The sequence below is a fragment of the Heterocephalus glaber genome, unplaced genomic scaffold (genome assembly GCF_053883595.1).
Source record: "Heterocephalus glaber isolate CG9 unplaced genomic scaffold, H.glaber_assembly_v1.0 deba00001572, whole genome shotgun sequence".
NCBI classification, from domain to species: Eukaryota; Metazoa; Chordata; class Mammalia; order Rodentia; family Bathyergidae; genus Heterocephalus; species Heterocephalus glaber.
The window spans coordinates 21,298,166-21,323,638 of NW_028258357.1; the positions used below are offsets into that span (position 1 = coordinate 21,298,166).

General features: G+C 39.8%; 1 protein-coding gene across 4 annotated transcripts in view; it reads right to left on the reverse strand.

The window, feature by feature from the left end:
- The window catches only part of Slc41a2 (solute carrier family 41 member 2), a 103,458-nt gene that overhangs the window by 57,273 nt on the left and 20,712 nt on the right, over window positions 1–25,473 (reverse strand). For all 4 annotated transcript variants that reach the window (XM_087192737.1, XM_087192736.1, XM_087192738.1 and 1 more), the window contains 4 exons: window positions 25,357–25,464; window positions 13,500–13,571; window positions 11,155–11,299; window positions 7,980–8,126 (listed from right to left, as the gene is read on the reverse strand). In XM_087192737.1, the coding sequence (XP_087048863.1) occupies window positions 7,980–8,126; window positions 11,155–11,299; window positions 13,500–13,571; window positions 25,357–25,464 (472 nt within the window). The remainder of the gene's footprint in view (window positions 1–7,979; window positions 8,127–11,154; window positions 11,300–13,499; window positions 13,572–25,356; window positions 25,465–25,473) is intronic.

Here is a 25,473-nt window from a genome sequence, read left to right on the forward strand (position 1 = left end):
TCCACTTCCCGTCAAACATAATCACCTTCTTTGGAATTCATGGCTTTACTTCTTATTACACTGTTGATGACATTTTTCAACTGCTATTATATCATTTCCTTAATAGCATTCATCATTCTCCAAATTCTTCAGAAATAGGAGATATAATGAGTGACAACTTTTATATATTAGCTGTTTCTGTGTGGACAACAGCAATAGGCACTGTACATGGCAATTTTTTCTAAATGCCCATTAATAACGATCACAATTTCTCAGGAAATCATATTCCAGACATCACTCTAACCAAGGTGGTGCAGTGCTGAAAACCACTCACACACGGTGACATCATTTAGATTCATTTGGATTCTACTCACAGCCACACATCAAGGCAGTGATGGTCTCCAATACCCTAGGAATGACCAGCAGCGCCTTCTGTGTGCCTCACAGGACTGACATAACCTGGGGTAACTGCTATTGCGCTTACGGCTGCAACTAAGCTACATTCTTAAAAGGTAACCTTCAAGAGCAAGAAATCAATTGGTTTGCCTCTCAGATCTTGCCTAAAAAGAGAAAAGCTGATAATTCTTTCAAGTCAATAAATATCATGTACATAAAGAATTACATAGCCATGTAGTTATAAATACTTCAAAAGGAATTTTTTTAAAATCCCCTTAAAGTTAGGCAAACAAGAAGAAAAGGCAACAATTGTGTAAGATGTTTTCATTACTGGTCCAATTTGGATTCTAATAGCTTTTAAGGATTACTGTATGTTAAAGATTACTGTATGAGTGCATATATACCTTCGTATTTTTTGTCATACAAAAGCATAATTTAGACATTAGATTTCTTTCTATTTCTTCTTCTATTACCACTTGAAATAGATCTTTTCTAGTCATATGCTGCCATTTTTACTTTTCTATACTGCAACTAATCTCTAGAAACCTTCTGCTAAGGCAAGATACCCTGCCAATATTTCCCCAATACTATGCCCTCATCAAAAGGAATTGTCTGCTACAATCTACTATATTATTGGACAGTTACTGTGCCAAAGTCATTCAGAGGGTTATCTGTCTTCCATTTTCTATGCATATATATAGCACTTTCTGAATAGCTTTTAATCACAATAATTAGAGCCTTTTTAAAAGGATAAATGCTACAGTGCTATTTATTTAAAATCTACTATATATGGCACTATAGGATGCTACAAAGAAATTAAATGAATAAAATAAAAACATTTTTGTCCTTAACCTGTTTATCTTCTCCAAAGGCCAGGTACTGTACTTATACAAAAAGCTACAACCACTGGCCAAATGTAAAGAACATTGTAAAAAAAAGTGTCAATAAAGTGCAAGTAGAATTCAGAGGAGAAAAAAAATCATCCAAGATTAGGAAAAACTATAAACTTATCATTAAAAATGAGAAGGATTCTAACTGGCCTTGACAGGAAGGAGAAGATGGGTTGAGGGAGGGGTGACTATGAAAAAGAAAACCCACTGGAGGGAGGAGCAGGAAGTCAGCAAGCAGCTGCATCTGTCTGGAGCGAAGACAGCGGGAAAAGTAGTAGTTTCTCCAGGAGACTAAAATCTTAACTCTGTCCACTAAGCAACAGTGTTATTCAGAGTGACCACAAAAAATAAAGGCAATGGGAGTAAGCAAAGTTCTGGGTTTGTCTCCTCTGTTCCTTTGTCCTCCTCTCCCCCACCTCCCCATTAGGAAAAGCAGAGAGGTGGAGGGGAGAACTTCACAATTACATCAGATATTAGAAATGAGCACATTTGAACAGGAGCAAGAGTAAGGCAGTCAGTGCACCGAATGAGCAAACAGTACATGGGAGGGCCGCTCAAGATAACTTCAAAATATTCAAAATTCTAAGTGAGCTATTCTCCTCTTCACCGCAGATGTGTAAGGTATACAACACATGACTACTATCATGCCAGTTCCCATGCAGCACTTCACCTAGCTATTCCCTCTCCTTTTGTGGTAAGAGCACCTGAAATTTAGTCTTGGCAAACTTCCAGCCTGCAATGAAATATTACAAACTATAATCCTCATGCTGCACATTAGAGCTCTAAAGTTACTGATCACACACGAATGCCATTTGGCACCCTTGAGCTATATCTCCCCATTTCCTCCCTCACCCCAAGCCCTACTTCCCGTAGCTACTCTTCTACTTTGTCTCTCTATATCTTTTTAAAAATTCCATATCTAAATGAGATCATGCAGCATTTATTTTTGTGTCTGGCTAATTTCACTTAGCACAATGGGTTCATCCACTGTATTGCAAATGACGGATCTCCTTTTAAAGATTAATATTGCACTGTGTGTGTGTGTGTGCACACATCACAATTTCTATATCCATTCATGCACTGACAGGCACACAGGTTGTTTCTGTATCTTGGTTATTGTGATAACATCACAGTGACTATGAGAGTGCAGATGTCTCCATGAGGTGGTGATTTCATTCTCTTTGGGTACATGTCCAAAAGAGGGATTTGCTGGGTCGTGTACAGTGGTAGTTCCATTTATATTGCTTGTTGAACTTCCAAGCAGTTTTTGTGATGGCGATACCAATTCACATTTCCACCAACTGCACACAAGGCTTGTCTTCCCCCATGCCCCAGACTCAGGGATGACAGTCTTCCTGAGAGGTTTGGGGTGAGATCTCATTATGGCTTAGATCTGCATTTCCCTGATTAGTGATGGTCAGCACCTTCTCCTATGCCTAGCTTTTCATGCTACTGGAAATGGGATTTTCTTGATTTCATTTTTGGTGAAGTCTTCATTAGTGAAAAGAAACACATCTGACTTTTTGTACATTGGTTTTGGTATCCAGAAGCTTCATAAATTCATTGTTCTAAAAGTTTTTTTCCTGGAGTCTTTAGGGTTTTCAACATACAGGATCACGTCATCTGCAGAGGGATACTTTACTCTTCCCTTTCACTTTGGATGCCTTTCCTTTCCTGTCTTGTCTGATCATTCTTGCTAATACTTTCGTTGCTATGTTGAGTAGCAGTGGCAAGAGCGGGCCTTTTGACCTTGTACCAAATCTTAAAGGAAAAGCTTTCAGTTTTCCTCTGTTAATTTTGATTTTAGGTGTAGGATTTTCTTTAAAAAATGGCCTTTATAGCTCAGTGGTTTTGCTGCCAGCTGTGCAAGCGCAAGGACCCGAGTTTGATCCCCGGTACCAAAAAAAAAAAGGCCTTTACCATTTGGAGAAAATTTCCCTCTATATATAAATTGTCAAGAGTTTTGTCAAGAAAAGATGTTGAAGCCAGGTATGGTGGCACATGCCTGTAATCCCAGCACTCTGGGAGGCAGAAGTAGGAAAACTGCAAGTTCAAGCCCAATGTGGTCAACTTAATGATTTAGTTGAGACCCTGTCTCAAGATAAAAAAAAAAGGACTGAAGATGTAGCTAAATGGGAAGGCCCTGGTTCAATCCCCAGTAGTGATTTAAAAAGGGAAAGATGGTGAACTTTCTCAGAAACTTTTCCAGCACTCTGAGACAATCCTGTGTCTGTTTCATTCTGTCAATGTGGTGTGCCACACTGACCTGCACATGTTAACAGCACTTCCATCCCAGGGATAAATCCTCCGCAGTCATGCTGTACAATGTTTCTGATGTATTTCATTGAGGACTTTTACAGCTATGTTCACCAGAGCTATTGGCCTACTGGCCTAAACTTTTCTTGTGATGTCTTTGGTGATGGTATCAGGATTACACTGGCCTCACAAAATGAGTTCAGAAGTATTTCCTCTAGTTTGTTCTTGGGAAGAGTTTAAGAAGGATTAATATTAGTTCTTAGAAAGTCTTGTAGAATTCAGCTGTGAAGCCCTCTGATCTTGGGATTTTCCCTGTTTGGAGGTTTTAAATTTCTACTTCAATCTCTTTATTGGTCTGTTCAGGTATTCTAGTTCTTCCTGATTCAATCTTGGTAGAGTATGTTTCTAGGAATTTATCCATTTTCTTCAGGTTGTCTAATTTGTTGTTATATAATTGTTCAAATTATCCTTATGATCCCTGTTATTTCTGATATATCCACTGAAATATATTTACTTTCATTTCTGCTTTTGAGACTTTTTAATCTAGCTAAGGCTTTGTCAATTTTGTTTTCTTTTGTTCCAAGAAAAACCAACTCTTCATTATGTTGATTTAATTTACAGATTTTCTATTTCATTTATTTCTTTTCTTCATTATCTCCTTCCTTCTAATAACTTAGGTTTAATTTGTTCTTTTCATAGTTTCTTTAAGTACAATATTAGGTTGTTTGAGATCTTTCTTCTTTAACGTAGAAATGTGTAGCTATGAACTTCCCTCTTAGAACTGCTTTTGCTCCACCTCATAGGTTTGGTATGTTTCCATTCTCATAGGTCTCAAAATATTTTTTCAGTTTCCCTTTTGCCCTTCTTATCTGACCCACTAGTTGTTCAGGCCCATGTTTAATTTCCACAGATTTATACATTTACCAGTCTTCCTCTTGTTACTGATTTCTAGTTTCATATTACCATGGTCAGATAAGATACTTGACATGATTTCAATCTTCTCCAATTAGTTAAGATTTACTTTGTACTATAATATATAATTTGATGAAAATGTTCCATACATACTTGAGAAGAACTGGTATTGGGCTGTTGTTCAATGGAATATTTTGTGTACGTCTGTTAAGTCCATTTTGATGTAGAAGTCCAATGTTCCCGTACTGATTTTCCATCTGGATGATCTACTGATTGTTGAAAGTGGGATACTGAAATCCTCCATTATTGAATTACTGGTTATTCCTCCCTTCAAATCTGTTAACAATTACTTTATATATTTAGGTACACTGATATTGGGTAAATATTATAATTACTATGGCCTCTTGAATCTGTATATATGAAAATAAGCTTTTTAAGTTCTCATAAGAAATGAATTTGAGGCTGGAAAAATAAAAGGGAGGTGGAGGGATGGGGAAAAAAAAGAACTGGAATGTGTTATTACATATACCAATTCCCTATATGAATGTAATCATTACATACTGCAAATGTACTAATAAACATTTTTAAAACTTATATTCTCTTGATTAACTGACACCACAAGACATTTCTTAACATCCAGTTCTAATACACAGTCTCTATAACCAAAGCCTAGAGATACCAAGTAATCCCCCTTTTTCTCTCTAGGATCACTATGTGTTTTCAATTCAGTTCAGGAATTAACCTTTGTTTCTAAGCACTAGCTTCTCAGCAAGACAAATGGGTCTTAGAAGTTAAACCAGGGTGTTCCCCGTCTTCATATTCAGAATAAAAACCAGGGGCACCAACTGCTGGTCGTGCGAGGCCCCCTAGTGTTCAAAACACAGAGCCTCAGCAATCCCCACACAATGGTGCTCAAAAGCATCTCCAACTGTTAGATTAACTGTGGCATCATCCATCTCTAAGCCAATTAAAAAAAAAAAATCTCTTTGGGGGGTATTAATAATATAGATGAAATGTAAAAGACCTGCTCTAATTCACCTTGAATCACTCTGAGCTAACGTTCAAAGGACAAGAAAAAACCCAGAAAATCCTAAGCAACACTTAATACTATTTTTCAAAATTATGGTAATACTATATTTTACTTTTTTATTCCTTGATCTAAAATGTACATCGCTATATAACACTCAAAATATTGAAAGTTTTAGACAACAAAATAGTATGATTAAATCTTTTATAGGAGAGATTATCACTTCATACAATTTTTAAAATAAAATTTTAATTTATTTTTATTTTTTTTTGTACTGGGGATCGAACTCGGGTCCTTGCACTTGCAAGGCAGGCAGAGGAACCACTGAGTTAAATCCCCAGCCCTAAAATAAAATTTAAAAAAATCAGTACGTATTATTTTCCTGAACAGCTGATCTATCTTCTAAATTTCACTGTACTTCATCTATTCATTATAACAACTGTCCTATTTATTACAATAATGTTTTTCGAGGGCACTTTCTTACCACTGTGGCTTCAACCAAAGAGACACCTTGGCATTTATCAAGCAGCTGAGAACCGGAAACAAATGACTTAATGGTAATGAAGCACTCAAGTCTTTGCACAGTGTACCTCCCTTTCCCATGCACCTGGGGAACTCATCCCAGGACCGCTGCAAGCCCCCCACCCCTACCTTCATCTTTACTGTTCCAAGCAGAGCCATAGGATTGCTTTCCTCTTCATAATACCAGGGAGTAGCCCTTATCCTCTTTGATTCCTTTCTTCCTTCTTATCTAAGTGGTGAGTCTAGGGAAATGGGCACTAAGACCCTAATGCATGCTTTCTCCAGGTATCCTGAGCATTGATGAGTCTCCTTTCACCAGTGCAGTTGCTCCCCTGCTGTGGGGTGAGGACCACAAGTGTCCAGCTGTTTGCCTGTGAGCTGCTGGGTAAGAGGTTGCTATGCCGCCATCCCTGACACCCACCGTAATCTACTGTTTCGATCCCTGACTTCATTTCTACATTATATAATACCTTACAGAAGGGAAAGATCGGACCAATTTATCATCCCAACAATACAAATTAGAGAAGATTTAAGATTATCTCTTTAATAACTCATTTTCTGTGTTTCAAAAAAATTTTGTGAGTGGTAGGGATTTGAGCAGCACCCTGAATACACTTGAACATATATCATTCTTTGTGCACTGATGAAAAGCCAAGATCTATGGGAATGAGGTCTTACCTTTAGGTCATCGATCACTTATTGTCTTATTTCTACCTCAAGTGGACACATCTTTATCTTTTAAATGAAAAAATAATTTCCCTGAATATACATATCAAGTCTTACTGAATATTGCTTTTATGTCACTTATTAAATAACTTAAGATAATTTTATACACTAAATGAAGCTTTTCTTGGTCCTGAAGTTGTGCAAATGATTGCATTTGGTAAGTTAAGGCCCTTTCTTTAGCTCAAGAACATATCTCTGTCAGATGTGGTGGTACCCTTTTGAAATCCCACTACTAGAGAGGCAGAGGCAGGAGGATTACAAGGTTGAGGCCAGCCTGGCTAGCTAAATCCCTGTCTCAAATAAAGATGATTGGGGATGTGGCCCAGCGGCAGTGTGCTTGCCTCACATCACAGGGCCCAGTACCAACAAACAAACACCTAAAGTATACTATATTTGAAGGAAGAGGCTCAGATACTTTTTTTTCCTGTACTTGGGATTGAGCCCAGGACCCCGGAAAAGCTAGGCAAGTGCTCTACCACTGAGCTAGACACCCATTCCAAGTATACCACATTATTTAAAGTATGCCACAAATCTGTATAAATTCATAAAATATGTGAGGATATCTGAATAAAGGTTTACTTTTGGCATGGCTTGTAAATTATCTTATATTTTCCTTTTTTTTTTGATATGACATCTAAAAGAAAAAAATGAAAGCACAACTAACATTTACCATTTACCCAATGCTCACAAGTCACATTCATTTACCATTGACAGCAGTCCCAGAATACAAATTTGCATTAAAATAACCCATTAGATCTTATAATTTCTCTATCACTGTGCATCAGGAATTGCATGCATATGAGCCGCCCCACTTCACAAACTTGGTCTGTGTTTCTGATGGGGGAACATCCCACTGGGCAATCCTAAGTCCGCCACAGCCTCACGTTTTCTGATGGTATTGCAGGACACAAAACACACTCACTCCTGGCTGGCTGCACAGTTAGAAGAGCAAGCAGAGACCATGGACAGACCTGTGTCCAGCCTCTCTACCCAGGGTTGTGTGTGTCCAGATCCAGAACATCTGAGATCCTCAGTTTCTTTAGCCTGAAGTTAGAGATGAGGACCCTTAACTTACAAAGTTATAAACTCCGTAAGAGAAAAAATATGTGAGAACCACAACACACAGCAGCTATGTAAGAAATTATATATTCTTCTAGTGAGTCCCAACAACAGTGGTAAAACAGATGGGAGTCACCACGGTTTCATGGCCCTGCTGCACCAATATTTACAGAAACACTCTGGGTATATAATTTAGTTTCAAGTCTGCTTACCTAGACAGGAGTACAAACCCTGACTTATCCAGGCCAATATGGCTAGAGTTATAAGGTCACCAAAGCTGGCAGCAATAGGCGTGGCAACATTATCAGGATTTATGCCAGTCTTCTTTGAACCAACAATAACGCCAACCATTATTATTCCTAGAAGAAAGAATGTTTATTACTTTTGATGCTATGATTCAAAGAAAATCAATACCCCAAATACTAAAATATACAGGATAAACAGTGTATCAGTTCTGGTTAGACTGCTTGGATAAGCTGATTACACAAACAAAACATTTTACTCCTTTAATGCTTTGGCAAAACACATAAAAGATCTGAGAGGCTCAATGTTGCATTTAAAGAACTGAATGCTACTGTGAAATGATATTAGAGCTAAAATTTCCAATTTGATAATAATTTTAGATGTCTTAGATGTAATATATTTGTGTGTATCAAGCTCAAAGACTTACATTTTAACCTTCAAATAAAGCATGGGAACACCAAAGAAAGGCAAGTCCCATTTATATGCACAGCAACTGGGAAGGAGACCACCAAACCAGATTTGTCCACATACGGTAGCTAGAAATGTCTGTTTCATTTTATTATTAAGTGTTGAAAGATTAAGAAGCAGGAAGTAATTAAATTTTGAACAGTGAAGTACAGAACACATGAAATGGTCTTTGTAAAAGTTATAGGGTTTGTTGTTAATTTGTTTTGTTTTTGCCACAATGGGTTTTCAACCCAGGGAGTGCTGAACTACATTCCCAGACCTCCATTTTTTAGGACAGGGTCTTGCTGAATTGCCCAGGCTGGCCTCAAATTTGTGATTATCCTGCCTCAGCCTTCCGAGTAGCTGGGATTACAGACCTACGCCACTACACTTAGCTAAAAGATACGCTTTAAACGCCCAATTTCTGCCTATAGCTCTAAACCAAAATAACAGAAGATGAAAAAGTGACTCTGCAGTGGCACTTTTAAATCCCTATTTTCTTGAATCATATTAAAGGGAGAAAAATAATGCTTATGTCTATATCCAATTATACAAACCGGGCTCCTGCCAACACGTCCATTAAGAAGATGCAATACAGAGGAAACTGTAAATGTTTGGTTGATTTATGTACAAACTGTAAGTCAATATGAAACCTAAATTTAGCTATGGAAAAGAATTAACAGAATCTCACCGTACCTTTAGAATAAAATGACCGTATGTATTTAATTCCAGAATACTGAAGTTATGTCTAATATACCTAAGGTTCTGGGGAGCAGGGTTTAAATTTGGCCTACGGTCACCCACTTATGATTCTAGACCAGTGTTTTTACAGTATTCCACAAAGCCATAGATGTACAATGCAGAATTCTATCTTATATCAATAATGTCTTGCATCTTATACTCTGGGAGCTTTTTCAATTACTGAACTTTCCTTTTTCATAGTATCATTGCAAAAATAGCAACCCCCCCCCCAACCACAACAAAATCCATAGCAGAAAAGTTTAAAAAATACTTTGTCATGCCATAGTCCAACAAGATGTGATTGTAATGATAACAGAAACCTTTTCTCCCAAATCAGCACATTTAAAGATGGGTGTGGGCAGTCCTCCAAGACAGCACCCCTTTTGTATTTTCAGCTGAAAACAAATTTCACATGCAGCATGGCCAGAAGAAGAGGGCTGGAGTCAGATAGCTCTGGTTTTATTTGGCTGTGTAGCTGACTGGCTGATGAAACTTGACAGTCTGGGTGGGCTTTCTCCCCTGCCTTACATATGTTAAGGTGGTTAAACATTTAGGGTATCATAAAACCATAACACACACTATTCAAAGTAAGAAGCTTTAAACAAATGTACAGAATTTTAAAAACTGGAATTTTTCTTGTTTTTTTTGAGATGGGGTCTCGATATGTAGGTCAGGCTGGCCTTGAACTCACTATGTAGCCCAGGTTGGCCTCGAACTCACAGTGATCCTCCTGGCTCAGCCACAGAGTGCTAGGATTACAGGTGTGCTGCCACACTTGGCTTACACTGAAAACTTTTTTTGTTTTTTGTCCAAATCTAATAAGTAAATAAATAAATAATTTAAAATAATAATAATGATAATAAATAAATGAAGTCAAATCACAAAGAAAGCAGAAGTGAGCCTATAAACAGGGTATTTATACTATAATAATTTTTTATTTTACCAGATATTCAATTTTCCAGTAGTTTAACTTCATTTTGCTTAGCCAGTGCTAACTCCATTCAACTCTAGTAATTCCATGTGAGGACCAGAAACTATTCCTGATATTATTTAAATACTAAAAATGCTTGAGAGTATTTCGGAAGTCATCTGAATTTTGATAAGAATTCCCTAAACTCCCAGAATCTAGCTAGAAAGGCAGCTGTACTGTGCGATCGCCTGGCATCAGTTTTCCATTTCTAATTTTGCTAGTGATGAAAAGGCAGGAGGACGGCAGGAATAAAGTAAGAGGAGCCAGGCCTTCTGATGATTGCATCATAAACTAGTTGTCTAGTATAATGCTTACATTAATAAACACAACTAAAGATAACCTAACAGAGAAGTTACTCTTAAAGCTCCTGACTCTTGAACATTCTGTTGCCAAGAGTGAGCTGTCCTGGGATAAGGTTATATTTGTATTGCCACAGAAACAGTGAAGGCATGTTTTTCCCGAAACCTGAAACTTTAAAAGTTTTTAACAGAGGAACTGCTTTTGAAACTCGGAATTCCCGGAACACTCGTTACTCAAGAGATGAGCCAGTAAATCTCTGCAGTTTCCAGAAAGGATTTTCTCAATTATCTGACTCACAGAAATAAACCAATGGGTCATCTATTTTCCTGATCTTATTGGGGGAATACAGCAGAGCATCCAAGGCCCAAGGATGGCCTCAGAAAGCCAGCTCTAGGCAACACTATTAAAATCTGGGATGACCTTCTTCTGTTTTAATCATGAACAGTATCATTTAAATAAAGTCATCATCTTGAGAAATAAATGATTTAAAAATGAAAGACTAGCTGAGCATGGTGATGCAGGCCTATAATCCCAGTGTTCAGGAGGCTGAGGCAGGAGGATTGCTGCAAGTTCTAGGCCAGCCTGGAATATACAGGAAGATCCTGTCTCAAAAAAAGAAGGAAAGAAAGAACAAATGAATGAACAGACGGACAGACTGTAGAGCAGGCATTTACCTACACACTTACCCTGCAGAAGAGACGCAATGAAGGCAGTCGCCACGCTGCTGGAGCACAGAAGTATGGAATGATCAAGGTAATATTTTCCTTCTGGAATCCAGCCCAATATAATTGCTGCCACAGCTGCTAGAAAACCAACTACCGTAGCCTGAACCTAAACATAAAATCCAACCGGATTAGAAACTTTTAAAACATTTAGAATTTTCCCCCGTCAACATCTACATAAGGAGTGAGAAGAAACCACTGCCCAAGGTGACTGGGCCGCAGCAGCCCTGGAAGAAGCTGGGTACTCTGGTTTCAGGGTCCCTGAGAGGGCTCGCGCTTTTGACAGTGGGTGTGGAGCGGCCTGTGACTGCAGAGGGCCCAGCGTCATGCTGACGCTGATGCCACGATCTAATGGTGCAGTCTCCTTCCTGCTCCGTGCCTCAGCCTGGGCAGGTTACCGTACTTATATCCGTTAATTCACTTAGCTTTTGTTTGTCTGTTAGGGTCTTTTGGTTGTTGGTGCTTGTTTTTTGCAGTGCAGGGGGCTGCTCACATCTAGGCATGGGCTCTACCACAGACCTACACCCACAGACCCCGTTTTTCTTTTTGTCTCTGAGACAGGAGCTGGCTAAATTGCCCAGGCTGGCCACGAACTTTCGAGCCTCCTGCCTCCCAACCTCACCAGTATCTGGGATTACAGGCATGCACCTCCAAACCCGGCTTCAGCCAGAACTTGCTCAGATTCCACTGTGCACAGTGCATTAAGCTTTGCACGGGGCTGCAACAGTAGTCAGAAAATCTTCCCTGCTGCACAGAGCTCTTACTCACTGGAGAAAGACATTCAAATACAACTTCACAGCTGGATGTAGTGGTGCAGGCCAACACCATGGGAGACTAAGGCAGGAGGATCCAAAGTTTTATATCTACCCTCCATACCCAGAAAGGGGTGTGAATGCCAGTCCAGATCATGCCCTGCCACACACTCGTTTTCTCCTTTACAAGCTGTAGTAGGACAAGCCCTGGGGAGAGAATAACCTGTATCCCCACACTGCCCACTACCCTGTCTTCTCTTCCTCTTGCTTTTGTCTGCTGCTAATTGGGCTCCAACCCAGCAGCCTCCCTGGCTGGCACGATGGGGTCTTGATGGACTTGCTTGGCTTCCCTGGTCTTCACACACCCATGAGGAGTGAGGCAGACACACAGACATCGGGCAGTGACAGCCAAAATCCCTAGCCAGCTCTAGTGAGCACCACGAGCAGATACTGGGAGAAAGGTGGAGACTAGGAGTGGAAAGAAAGTTAAAGGCTGAGATGGAAAGTATGGAATGGTCTGATGAATGATGTACAACTCATATTGCTTCATAAGAGCTTAGGGTGTTTAACCCAAGCGCAGTGGTGCACACCTGTAACCCCAGCACTTTGGGAGGGTGAGGCAGGAGGCCAAGCCTGGCCTGGGCAACTTAATGACTTAGTGAGACTTTGTCTCAAAATTTAAGAAATAAGAATAATAAAAAGGGCTGGGAATGTGGCTGAACACAAAGGCCCTGGCTTAACCCCCTCCCCCCAGTTTAGGGCAGTGGTGGCGAATCTATGGCATGTGTGCCACAGCGGGCTGTTTGTTATTAAAGCTCTAAAAGGTTTGCCCTCACTGGTTTAGGGTATGTAAAGAACAGAATCAAATATATTTTCAAATTTGTGTTTTTAGTACCCTCTTGGTTGTTAAATATTTTGATAACCAGCTCTGCATAGATTCTTACATCTTAGTCGCAGTTGCACAGATTTTTAAAACATGGCCCATATTCTAAAAACTCCTTTGTCTCTGAAATGCATTACATGAAATTATATTCCTGCAACCATATTCTCAACCGTACACCCTGGGTGAGCTAACGTTAATGTGAGTGTGCACCCCCTCAGCTCACGCTAGCTGCGGTCACCAGCAGGAGATGCAGACTTCTGATGGGGAGCTGGGGGAGAACGCTGGAGAGGCAGGAGAGATCCATAGCTGAGATTAGAAAGACCCAGGGCCTACATTTAACCTTTGCTTTAGTGCCTACGTTATGGGTAATTGGATGCACTTGTTATGTTAACCCTAACAAACAAATGGCTGACCAAAATATGTAGAAAAGAGCTCAGTTTAATTAAACAAATAATACGCTTCAAAAAAATTAAAGTAGGCCTTGCAGTGGTGGTACAAGCCTTTATTCCCATCTACCCTCTGAGAGGCTGAGGCAGGAAGATCACTTGAGCCCAGGAGTTTGAGATCAGGCTGGGCAGCAGAGCAAGACCCTGTTTTAAAAAAAAATTAAATACAAAACCAGCACCTACAACCCATAAACTCAAGATCTGTAAACAAATGTGCATATCACTTACCTGCTTTAAAGCCAAGTTGCCAATTATGAGGTTCCATTTTTCAATGGGTGAGTCCATCTTCCCAATATTTACCTGTTAAGGAGGGTAATTTTCATGCATCACTGAATAATCTATATGTGGTCTGCTCTGTTTAAACAGCAACACATAAAGTCTCAAAGCACAAAATATTTATTTAGTAAATCTGATGAGTTCATACTGCACTTTAAATATAATTCTGAATTTATGCCCAGCACAGCGACACATGTTTGTAATCCCATAACTCTGGAAGGCTGAGGCAGGAAGATCACAAGTTCAAGCCCAGACTGGGCAACTTTGTGGTTTTGTGAGACATAATAAAATAAATACAAAAAGACATAGTAAAACATACAAAAGGGCTAGGGATGTAGCTCATGCAAAAATGTAAAGTACTTGGCTCCAATCCCCTGTAGCACAATCTCCCCCAAAACAAAACACCTGAATTTATTACCAGCCTGTCATCTGAGATGTTTAGAAAATTCAAAAAGAATTTTAAAATTTAAGTATTTTAGAAAAACTAGTGGATCATCTACTTGCTGATGTTATTTTACAACTAACATCACCAGGCTTCATCTTCTATAAACATATTTTTATTATACAATCAACAAATTAGACTTGACATACTCGATAGCTACAGTTCGCCTGGCCTTCGTAGGGAGTAAAAGAAGCAACATTTCCCCAGTGCGCACTGCATTCCTACACTAACAGCAGCCCCACAGAGATTTTATTTCAGCAAACTTTCTTAATGGCTTTTCTAACTTTATAGCTATGAAAACTGAAGCACAGAAAAGTCAGAGAATTTGCCAAAGTTACAGCTAATAAATGGCAGATCTACAATTCCACTTTCAGGACATCTGATTCTAGAGCCAGCTTCAGAATTCCTGGCTATTTTTCAACATCTTTTATTTCTCTTCTCTTGAGTCAATTTTATTTTTAAAATTTTTACCAGTCCACGTTCGCAGTACAGAATGATCACATTCCTCGTGGGGACTTGGCACATGTATATAATACATCCTGATTCTTTTTACTTTCCCTTCCTCTTGAGTCAATTTTAATATTTTGCATCTTTGTAGAAAAGCATCTATTTATTCTAGATTTTAAAATTTATTAGCATGACTCAGACTTCAAATTCTGATGTGAAGTCCTACATTGGTACCACAAATGAAACTATTTTTATTTATTTCTATTATTAGTGCCAATGAATTTTATAAACTATTTGGTTTTGATGCATATATTTTTCTCATATACATCCCCCATTACCCCTCTCACTGATTCCCTTCCTCTTGTATAATAACATTCTTTCTTCTACTCTCACATCATCCTTTGTGAGGTCCAAATATCAGGAGAAATGTGACATTTGTTTCTCTGAGTCTGGCTTATTTTGCTCAAGATGATGATTTCCAGATCCACCCATTTTCCTTCAAGGTATTATCTTAAGCCAAATTTTGTGTACTGAGGCCCAATGTAAATAATTCCATAATTTTGAGCTGATAGCATTTACTGTCACATCATAAAACTAACGTAATTTGAATAACTGTTGACCAAAGAACCCAAGATAGAAACAAATCAATCATGTATGCATAATCTATATTTGAGTCATGATTAAAACTATTAACAATAACAATTTATTCAGTACATAAATTTTAACCATTTACCTCAACTATTAAAATGTCTACATCTTTCTGATCAATGGAAGAGCACACTAAGAATTATAATTATTCACATATTCAATTGCTTCATTAGCTACATCCTATTTCTCAACCACTTAGGATTCAGAAAATGTACATCCAAGCCTTTCAAGTTTTTCTAATGCAGTCATTTAAAAAGAAATAATTATTGGTAAAAACCCTATACTGAGTTGGATTGCAATTACTCATCACTTGTTTAGTCACTGAAGATATTAAAATATTAAAACCACCCATAGGTGAATGGGCACAGAGAGGGCACACAGGGTTGGTTGCTGAGGGGTCATTTTAACCACAGGCAGATTAAATTTCAGCCCACTGCCTGGAATCAGCAGGTAAAGTGCAGTATCAACGTTTCAAAAACAGATTCTGCCAATGTCAAAAACAGATTCTACTCTATAATCTCACCCTGGACTTCGTATCCAGTATCCAGCAAATGCAAATATTGAGATTCTCAGTATTTCAGAGCTAGTCATGTAGTCTTTATTTGTATATTTCTCTACTAAACCTGGGAATCGAAGTAACTGATGAAATTCATGTTCGCTGCACTGACACCGTGGGGCTTTGCTCATGGAGTGATAAGGGACAAGCAATGTTTAAAGAGGGAACTTGGAGCAGGTTGAGAGCTCCAGAAACAGGTCCGGGAGAAATCAGTAGTATTTTAACAACGCTCAGAAAATGTCTAGCCACAGGAAGCACTCTCAGGTGCTTCCACAGAAAAGCGCAAGACAGCAACACTCTAGTCATGGATGAGCTGCAGAGACGTACTAGGAGCAGCCGGGGCAGGGACAGAGTATGTGAGCCCAGGACCCGGGCGCGCCGCTGTGCAGCTCGCTCCTAACCTCAGCACCAGTCCTGCTGAGGCCTGTGCCGCTCAGCGCCAGGTCCCAACAGCGCCGCAGTCTGCCAGAGACAGGACTCCTGCCCCCTTGGAAGGCAAAGTGAAGCCGAGGCCATTATTTCTGGAGGGTGGCGGGACGCGAAAAGTCCACACGGCTTTCCTCCCAGGCGCGAGCATCGGGCTGCTTCTCCACATGCCCTACTCTGATCTTTACATTCCAATGTCCCAGATTCCTCCATTAACTCTTTACAGCTACACTAGATGCCATGGTTCTGTTTTCTGAACCAATCCCAGACTGATAGTACAACCTTATTTAATTAATTCATTACACTATTCAATTAATTCTCTAGCACACAGAGCAATGCTTGGCATATAGTAAGGGTCAAAAATACTTGAATTAGCTGGGTGTGTCGGTACACGCCTGCAATCTCAGCACTCAGGAGGCTAAGGCAGGAGGATCACTGTGAGTTGGAGCCCAGCCTGGGCTACTTAGTGAGTTCAAGGCCAGCCTGAACTACATAGTGAGTCCCTGTCTCAAAAAGCCAAAAATTTTTTAAAAATTTGTAAGTTACAAAGATAGATTACAAAATAACTCCAGAGAATCAGGTGTTCTCTGAGAAGAGGTCTGAGGCAACAGAAGTCAGTTTTGCCTAGAGCAGAAAAGTGCTAATTGGTTATGCTAGGCAACTTGCTACTGGGAACAATTTCACAGGCTTTAAAGAATACACTGTGTCTAGATCAGTGGACACCATTTTTGACTCTCATATCTAGCACTCAGAAGTAGAAAATATTAGAACTTAAACTCTACAACTTATAGAGTCATTGTACTTGCTTTATTTTCCATTTATATGCTGTTACATATCTATAATTTTTATATATACTGTGGAGAGATTAAAATTAGTCAAGTAAATCATCATGCTTTTAGAAATAAAATTTGATTAAGTAAAAGGGCAAGATAAAGTTGATTTGGATTCATCAATACTGTAACTCCCTCGTTAAAATAGCAAAACTGTTTTACTGAAATACCATTATCTGTGAACATTTAATCCTTTGTTTTATAGATGAACAATTGACCTCCAACAGAGTGATTGAGTGGGCTGTCACTTGGTATCCTGTGTTTTAACTTCTCCATCTTTATTCTCGGGGCCTGATGTATAATTCTATAAACTCATTTATCTTGATTCTCCTGTGGAGAATCATAAAAATGAAAAAAGATCCTTTAGTGAAACGAAAAGATTAATCACAGATTGGTCTTCTATAGCTATAATGATTTTTTCCTCTGCTTTTTATAAGTGAAGATAAATACTTCATTTAAAAAAAATTCATAAAATTTTTCAAAAGAATTGTTTTTTCACATGTCAAGGCAAAGCTCGGCTTTCAAACAGTGCTTGTTTTAATGTCTATCCTTCTCTTTTCTCCCGAACAGGGAGCATGGGCAGGAATCTGCTGCGGGGGTGCCAAGCAGACAGCTGGCAATGACATTATGAGTGTGGCAGGGAGGGCTCAAGGAGGGAAGAGGAACTTAGTGGAAAGGGACAAGGTGACTGGTCACTCTGGCAAACTGATAAATATTGTAAAAAGAGCATGGCTTGAATAAGAAAATGGTGAGCTTAGTTTTCAATGTGGTGAGAGGCATCCAGCAGACACCTGAAAATTCAACTCTGGGCTCAAGAAAGAGACTAGAGATATGGATCTGGGGGCTTTTGATGCACAAGCAGTAGTGGACCACATGAGGGAGAATGGGTAGATCCAGATAGAAAAAAATTCAAGAAAATCTCAAATTAGGGCCGGGGATGTAGCTCAGCGGTGCTGCGCCTGCCTGGCAGGTACAGGACCCTGAGTTTGATTCCCAGTACCAACAACAACAACAACAGAAGAAAACCTCAAATTAAGAGGATGAGCAAAGAAAAAGAAAACAAAAAAAGTAGAAGATGTAGAATTGAAGAGAGTGAGTGGGTGAATAAGGGAGTGGAGTCTTAAAGCCAAGAGTTATGAAAATCCAGATGGGGAAGAGTCACTGAAGAATCTGCAGGAGAGGCTGTGGGGATTTTGCCATTAAGAAGCCATTACCTTGGGGGCTGGTAATCTAGTTCAGTGGTAAACACTGGCCTAGCATGGATGAGGCCCTGGATTCCATCCTCCCAAATAACAAAAATAATAATAATCATTAGTCATTAACCTGGACCTGCTCTCACAGCTGATAGGATATCAGAATAAACCTGACAATGATTCCCTAGCATTTTTCAAGCCAAAACTGATCAGAAGAAGCAAAGAAGGTCACTATATATTGCCTAAGGGAACAATTCAACATGAAGAGGTAACAACTAAAAACATATATGCACCAAACACTGATCTACCCAACTTCATAAATCAAACCTAAAAGTTCAAATAAACATCAACATAATTATAGTGGGGACCTCAATACCCTACTGTCACAAATAGATCAACTAAACAAAAAAATAAACAAAGCAATATCAGAATTGAACTGGACACCTGAACAAATGGACTTATTAAATAGATATCTATAAAATGTTCCACCCTACAACAGAATGCACATTCCTCTCAGCAGCATAGAGCTTTCTCAAAAATAAATCACATACTAGCCCATAAAGCATGCTTAAATAAATGCAAAAGAATCAAAATTACCCATGCATATTATCAGATCATAGTGCAATGAAACTATAAATCACTGCCACCCCCCCCCACAGAAATTATGCAAACACATGGAAATTAAAAACACATTCTTCAATAATCAGGTCACAGAAGAAATCAAGGAAGAAATCCTGGACTCCAATAATGCCAGTAGGACATCTGAGACACAATGAAAGCAGTCCTAAGAAAGTAGTTTAGAGTTGTGAATGTCCACAGGAGAAAAACAGTGAGCCCAAATAAATAACCTAATGATGCACCTCAAGGTCCTAGAAAAATAAGAACAATCCAAACACACAGCTAATACAAGGAAGGAAATTATAATGATGAAAATAGGAACTAATGAAACTGAGACTAAAAAACAAAACAAAGAATCAGTGAATCAAAGAGCTGGTTCTTTGAAAGAATAAACAAAATAGCTGGGTGTGGTAGTGCATGCCTCTCTGAAGCAGGAAGATTGCCCCAAGCTCAAGGCCATCCTGTACTACAACTGAGACCCTGTCTCAAAAAAACAAACAAACAAAAGTAAACAAAATAGATAAAACCCTTAGTCAATCTTACAAAAAACAAAACAAAACAAAACAAAAAAAGAAAGAAAGAAAAAGGAAAGAAAAGACCCAAATCAATGCAATTAGAAATGAAAAGCAGCCAGACCCTGTGCCACATGCCTGTCATCGCAGCACTTGGGAGGTAGAGGCAGATGGATCGCTATAAGTCTGAGGCCAGCTTGAACTATGTAGTGAGACCCTGTCCTTGTACACTAAAAATGAAAAAGATGGATCACAATGGACACTGCCGAAATCCAGAAGATTATTAGTAACTACTTCGAAAACCTGAACTCTGACAAATTGGAGAATCCAGAAGAAATGGACAGTTTCTTAGATACACATGAATTACCAAAACTGAACCAAGAAGATATAAAACCCTGAATAATCCAACAACAGGCAATGAAATTTAAACAGCATTTAAAAACCTACCAAGAAAAGCCCAAGTCATGAAGGATTCACCACTGAATTCTTCAAAGATCCAACCCTAATGCTCTTCAAACTCTTTAATAAAACTGAAAGGGAAGGAGTACTCCCAAAGTCACTCCTGAAAGCTAGCATTACCCTGATTCCAAAACCAGACAAGGAACCAACTAAAAAACAAACAATACTACAGACTAATCTCTTTAATGAACATAGATGCAAAAGTCCTCCACAAAATATTGGCAAACAGAATGCAACAAACTATTACAAAGATCATACATCATGACAAAGTAAGCTTCATCCCAAGAATGCAGCGATGATTCACTATATGTACATCAATAAATGGAATTGCTGGGCATGGTGGTGCACGCCTGTAATCCCACCATGGGAGGCTGAGGCAGGAGGATCCCAGCCTGGGCTACATAGTGAGTTCAAGGCCAGGCTGGACTATATAGTATATAAATAAACAAAAAAATAAATGGAATACATCACATAAACAGAAACAAGGGCAAAAATCACATAATCATTTCAACAGATACAGAAAAAGCCTTTCATAAAATCTAACACCCATTCATGATAAAACCCCTGAAGAAAATAGTTGTGAAAGACTTTATTTCTTATATCTTCCCCTCCCTAATTTGGTCCCTGCCCTCTGGGCCTCTAATGCTGTTCAGCAACAGTGGGTGTCAAACCAGATGGTACATCGGAATCACCCGAGAGCTTATTTAAACAGACCACTGACTGGGGGCTCTGCAGTGGGGCTGGGAATGTGGTTCTCCAACAAATCAGAAGGCCACACTGTGACAGTGACATCCATGTCCTCGTGGCAATCAGTGAAAGCTCCACCATGGCCCCGCATTGCCTGGACCTCTCCTATTGCAAACAGCCTCAAAGCCTCACTTTCTTATTTCCTTCAGTTTATGACTAAAATATCTTATCAGGAACTGATTCTTAGCCTGCAGAGGACAAGAACTCCGCCCTAGCTCCCCAGAGAAAGGCCCAGCTAGGTTACGGCTCTGCCACATCCTGGGCTGCTAATCAGCTTTGCAGTCCCCTCTGTTAAATATGAGCAGAGAAAAAACACATGAAGCCAGACACTGGAGGAAGATACCTAGTCCAAAATATAGACACCTCAACAATGTTAAAAACGATATTTGTCATTAGATTTAATGATGATATGTGATCAAATTAAACAACAAAGTTCACTTGCAGTTGTTTTGTTGTTTTTTGAGACAGAATCCCACTAAGTAGCTCAAACTGGCCTTGAATTCACTATGTAGCCCAGGCTGGCCTCAAATTCACTATCCTCCTGCCTCAGCCTCTCAGTGCTGGAATCACAGGGATGTGACACCATGCCCAGCTACTTGCAGTATATTCTTTTTTAACAGATTCTCTATGCTGCTGCCTATTTCCAAGGGATCGGCATGTTCAATCTACAGTGGGAACCTAAGCAAATGCTGGACAATGCTCAAGAACAATGTTTTCAGAAGTTATTTTCTTTGAGGTAAGCAGGCCAAAGTGTCACTTTTCCTGGCAATGTTATCAAGTTGCATAAATGCCTGAATGTGTAAGTATATTTATCAGAACAAAGTTCACATTCCAACAAGTGAAACCAGAGCCACCTTTAACTCCACTCTAATAACCTTCTTCCTCCTCATGTGGTGCTACTTTTGTCTTTGGAAACCTCTTCCGTATTCTCTTCTGCCACAAAAGTCCCGGGATTGAGCCCACCAGGTGCCGCTCCACTTCTAAGAAAGTGCAAGTGGGGAAAGACAGCAGCTAGAAATGTGCGCATAACTTCACGTTAAGTTTTTGTTTCTGTCTTGTTTTTTGTTTGTTTGTTTTTTGTACCGGGGATCGAACTTGGGTCCTTGCGCTTATGCAGCAGGTGGCGAAACCACTGAGCTAAATCCCCGGCCCATTGTTTCTGTCTTGTTAAAGATACAAAGCTAGAAGGGCACCCGACCTGCATTGCAGGTGCCAAATGACCACATGGGAAAGACAGGGTTCGGCCGCTGCTAACCATCTTTATACAACAGACTACCGGGATATGAAAATAAATACAATAAACCAAATTTTAAATTATTTCATCCCAATTTCACTATTTGATATTTTTAACAAACAAAATTTCCCAGTACCAAAGCTGTTGGACTCATCTTGTGGTTCCTATACTTCACATCCGTAATACTACACCGTTTCAAACAAAGTCACTAGATGATGATGATGATGTTTGCGATAATGATGATGATGATCTAGCTTTGTCAATCTAGATCCTACTGAGAATGTGGTGTCACCACGTCATTAATCTTCCTTTCCTCTCCTATGGTAACTGGTAAAGACGCCTCCTCTTCACTCCCTGTGTGAGGTTCTGTTAGAGTAAAGATGCAATATCACTGAAGTTAATCCAAGAGCTGAAGCTTGGGAACTGTTTGACGATGACATGTTCTAAATGTTTTCAGCAAGGCTAAGATCACTGTCATCACATTTTTACTGTTTTTAAATGCATTTATCATTTTACATTATCACTTGAGAAGAATCTGGCCTTAAACCTTTGATCCCAAAGTGTAGTAACAGAAGCATGTACCTAGCTTTCAAGATACCAAAAAAGTAATGACTTCCTATCTTCACGTCAGTTTTTTTTTTTTTTTTTTTGGTACTGGGGATCGAACTTGGGTCCTTGCGCTTGCAAGACAGGGGGCGGAACCACTGAGCTAAATCCCCAGCCCTTCACGTCAGCTTTTATTGCCAATTTCAGTATCTACTCAAAAGCAGGATGACAGGATTTTCACAGCATATGTCATGAAGGAAATACTTGTGCACTTCAAGGAATGGTGCATCCTTTTGGTTCCTTCAGAAGGCTCCAGTAGAAGGACGCTTCCTCTGCCAGCAGCTACTGCTTCTTAGTAAGTCCTGATGTGAGGGTGACTGTCACTGCAGTGTGATAGCAAGGCTCTTCTGTTCACACGGCCCTTTTAAATGTAGAACCTATGCATCTTGTTTTAGTATCTTGCAGCAGTAATTCACAAGGCGGTTTAAAATTTCTTCCACTCATATATTTTCCTTAGTTCTGATCAAGTTTTTCCTCCTGGAATCTGGAATGAGTAGTGCTCCCTCCAATCGGCCCAGGCTCAGAGAGCCCTGCTTTGGTTCTTCAGCTATGCCCAGCTCGCAGTGAGGAGCATGTGGGCCCAGGCTACATCCACTGCAAGTCTGCCTCTCCTCTCCCCCTTCCAACCCACAGGCGAGCCCTGGGGCCACAGAGTCCTGCCCTGGATGCCAGGGCCACTTCGTCACATCAGTGCCCCTGAGGAAGACTGTGCCACCGTCGGGTGCCCAGCCGGGGAGCACCAGAGCTGCTGCTGTTGGGCACGGGTGGAGCCTGGACGCAGGCTGAGGAGGACAACCACACGGTGGGGAGACCTCAGGCCAGGACTGCCTCTGGATGCGGAGTTTGAAAACAGAATCCAAGGAAATCAAGGACTGAACTCCACCTTTCAGGTCTTCTTTAGGACATAAGGATCAAGGTAGAAAGGGGTTTTACCTTAAGTTTGCAAGCTTGTTGTATAAACTGCATAGATACACACTGTAAGAATGTCTACTTGCTAAAGCAGACCTATCCTAGAGTGGTTCATGTGACATTATTATCCTCATCCAATCTATAGCAGCCGAGTGGTTTTTCTTCCCATCATCTGATGTGGCAGACTCACTGTTTTTGCACAGGGTCCAACTCACTCATCGCCTCCTCAGGAGGTCTGCTCTGTGCATGTAGCCTACAGAGCCTCACAGAGCTGGGCCTGGTGGTGCACACCTGTAACTCCAGCACTCCAGAGGCTGAGGCAGGAGGATCGCCATGATTTTGAGGCCAGCCTGAGCTACATAGTGAGTTCAAGGCCAGCCTAAACTACATAGTGAGACCCTGCTTAAAGAGAGAGAGAAAAAAGGAAGTTCAGAAGTTCAATTGTGCACGTGGAGCATTTCATCTTAATGGAACAAACCCAAAATGTAATGAAACATTATTTAATGCATTTCAGTCCAAGCCTCTGCTTTACTCAAGAAACCTTAGGAATTAGGTAATGGCCTGGGGTGGGGTGGGGATGGGACAGTGAGGACACCAACAACATCCGGTTCAGCTTCCACTCCACTCCTTGGCTACCTTCATACTCCGATACTTTTCTACTTCATAAGTGGATTGACTAGCTTTTTCCAAGGAAAAATAAATTTTTATCTATAGGCTTCATATGTGGGAGCTGTCACAATCCCTGTCTGATGGCTCAGCTGACTGGGGGCTGGCATTAAGCAAACCGATGGTTCACGGAAGCAACCCTCGCTAGTTTATATGCTTTAACCATGAGCTGGATTCACAATGCTACACAGAAAAGGAATGTTGTAGTATTGTAGTGAGACAATGATGTCTTAGTATTTTTAAAAATGTTAAATGTTTTAAAAAACCTTCTGAATGACAATTTAGCTATTTGTAACTAAAACATCAAAGGGCAGATTTTTTCTGAATAGTAATTTACAACCCTGGCCGGGCATGGTGGTGCATGCCTGTAATCCCAGCACTCGAGAAGCTGAGGCAGGAGGATCGCCAGGAGTTCGAGGCCAGCCTGGGCTACACAGTGAGTTTAAGTCCACCCTGGACTACATAGGGAGACCCTGTTTCCAAAGGAAAAAAAAAAAATCCTAGAATTTGTCCTAAAGAAATAAAAGTACAAAAATGTATTTACAAGAATATTCACCACTATTGTTTATAACAACATAATATTAGCAAGAGCTATGGTGAATTAAATTGTGGTAGAGGTGTACAACATAAAAATTCATACTCAATAAAAATAATGAGATCAATCTATACTACTCATATGGAAACATTTTTGTGATGTATTTTAAATGGCAATGATAGATTACAAAAGAATATATAGGCTCTGGTTCTTTTTCAAAATACACAGTATGTATGTGGCATAGGCCAGTAATCCCAGCACTCAAGAAGCTGAGGAAGGAGGATCTCTGCAAGTTCAAGGCCAGGCTAAGCTACAGTGAGTTCAAAGGCAGCCTGAACTACATAACAAGACCCTGTCTCAAACAAAAATACACAGTATGTATGATGATATGTCTAAGCAAGTGTGTAAGTACAAATATGCAAGCACAAAAGAATGTATATCAAACTATCAATAGAGATTATGTCCAGGAGGGGAAGTAGGCATAGTTCTGGATTTTCTTCTCTATATCTTTTTTCCTTTTATTTTTTATTTATTTATTGGTACCAGGGATCGAACTCGGGTCCTTGCGTTTGCGCAGCAGGCGGCGAAACCACTGAGCTAAATCCCCGGCCCCATTCCTTTTATTTTTATAATAAGTATATAGGACTTTTACAATCACAAAAAGTTTAAATAACATTCAACCAACCATAGAAGTACAAAGAATCTCAATTATCTGACTTATCTTAAACACTGATAATTGCTAGAATGTTCTGGGATAAAGGAGGCAAGTGTATTACTTCTCGTGATTAAAAAAAAAAAAAGGTCTGTAATTCTCAGACTAGACAACCCTGAGAGTTTTTAGGCTCTAATATCAGTCATAACTACTTAGCACACCTCTGAGGTCCAGAAACATATCAGACAAAAGAAAAATTATTTCCCGGCTGCATGTTCTTCTTAATGGAAAGAGGGGATGAGTGAGAACACATTGTAGAGAAAACTTACCGCAGTGGATAACCTGGATGCCAACGTCATTTCCAAGTTGCCTTTGAGGCCAAGAAGTGCAGGAACTAAGATGAAAACTTCTGTTACATTTTTGAACACTTCCCAGTGCTGCAAAAA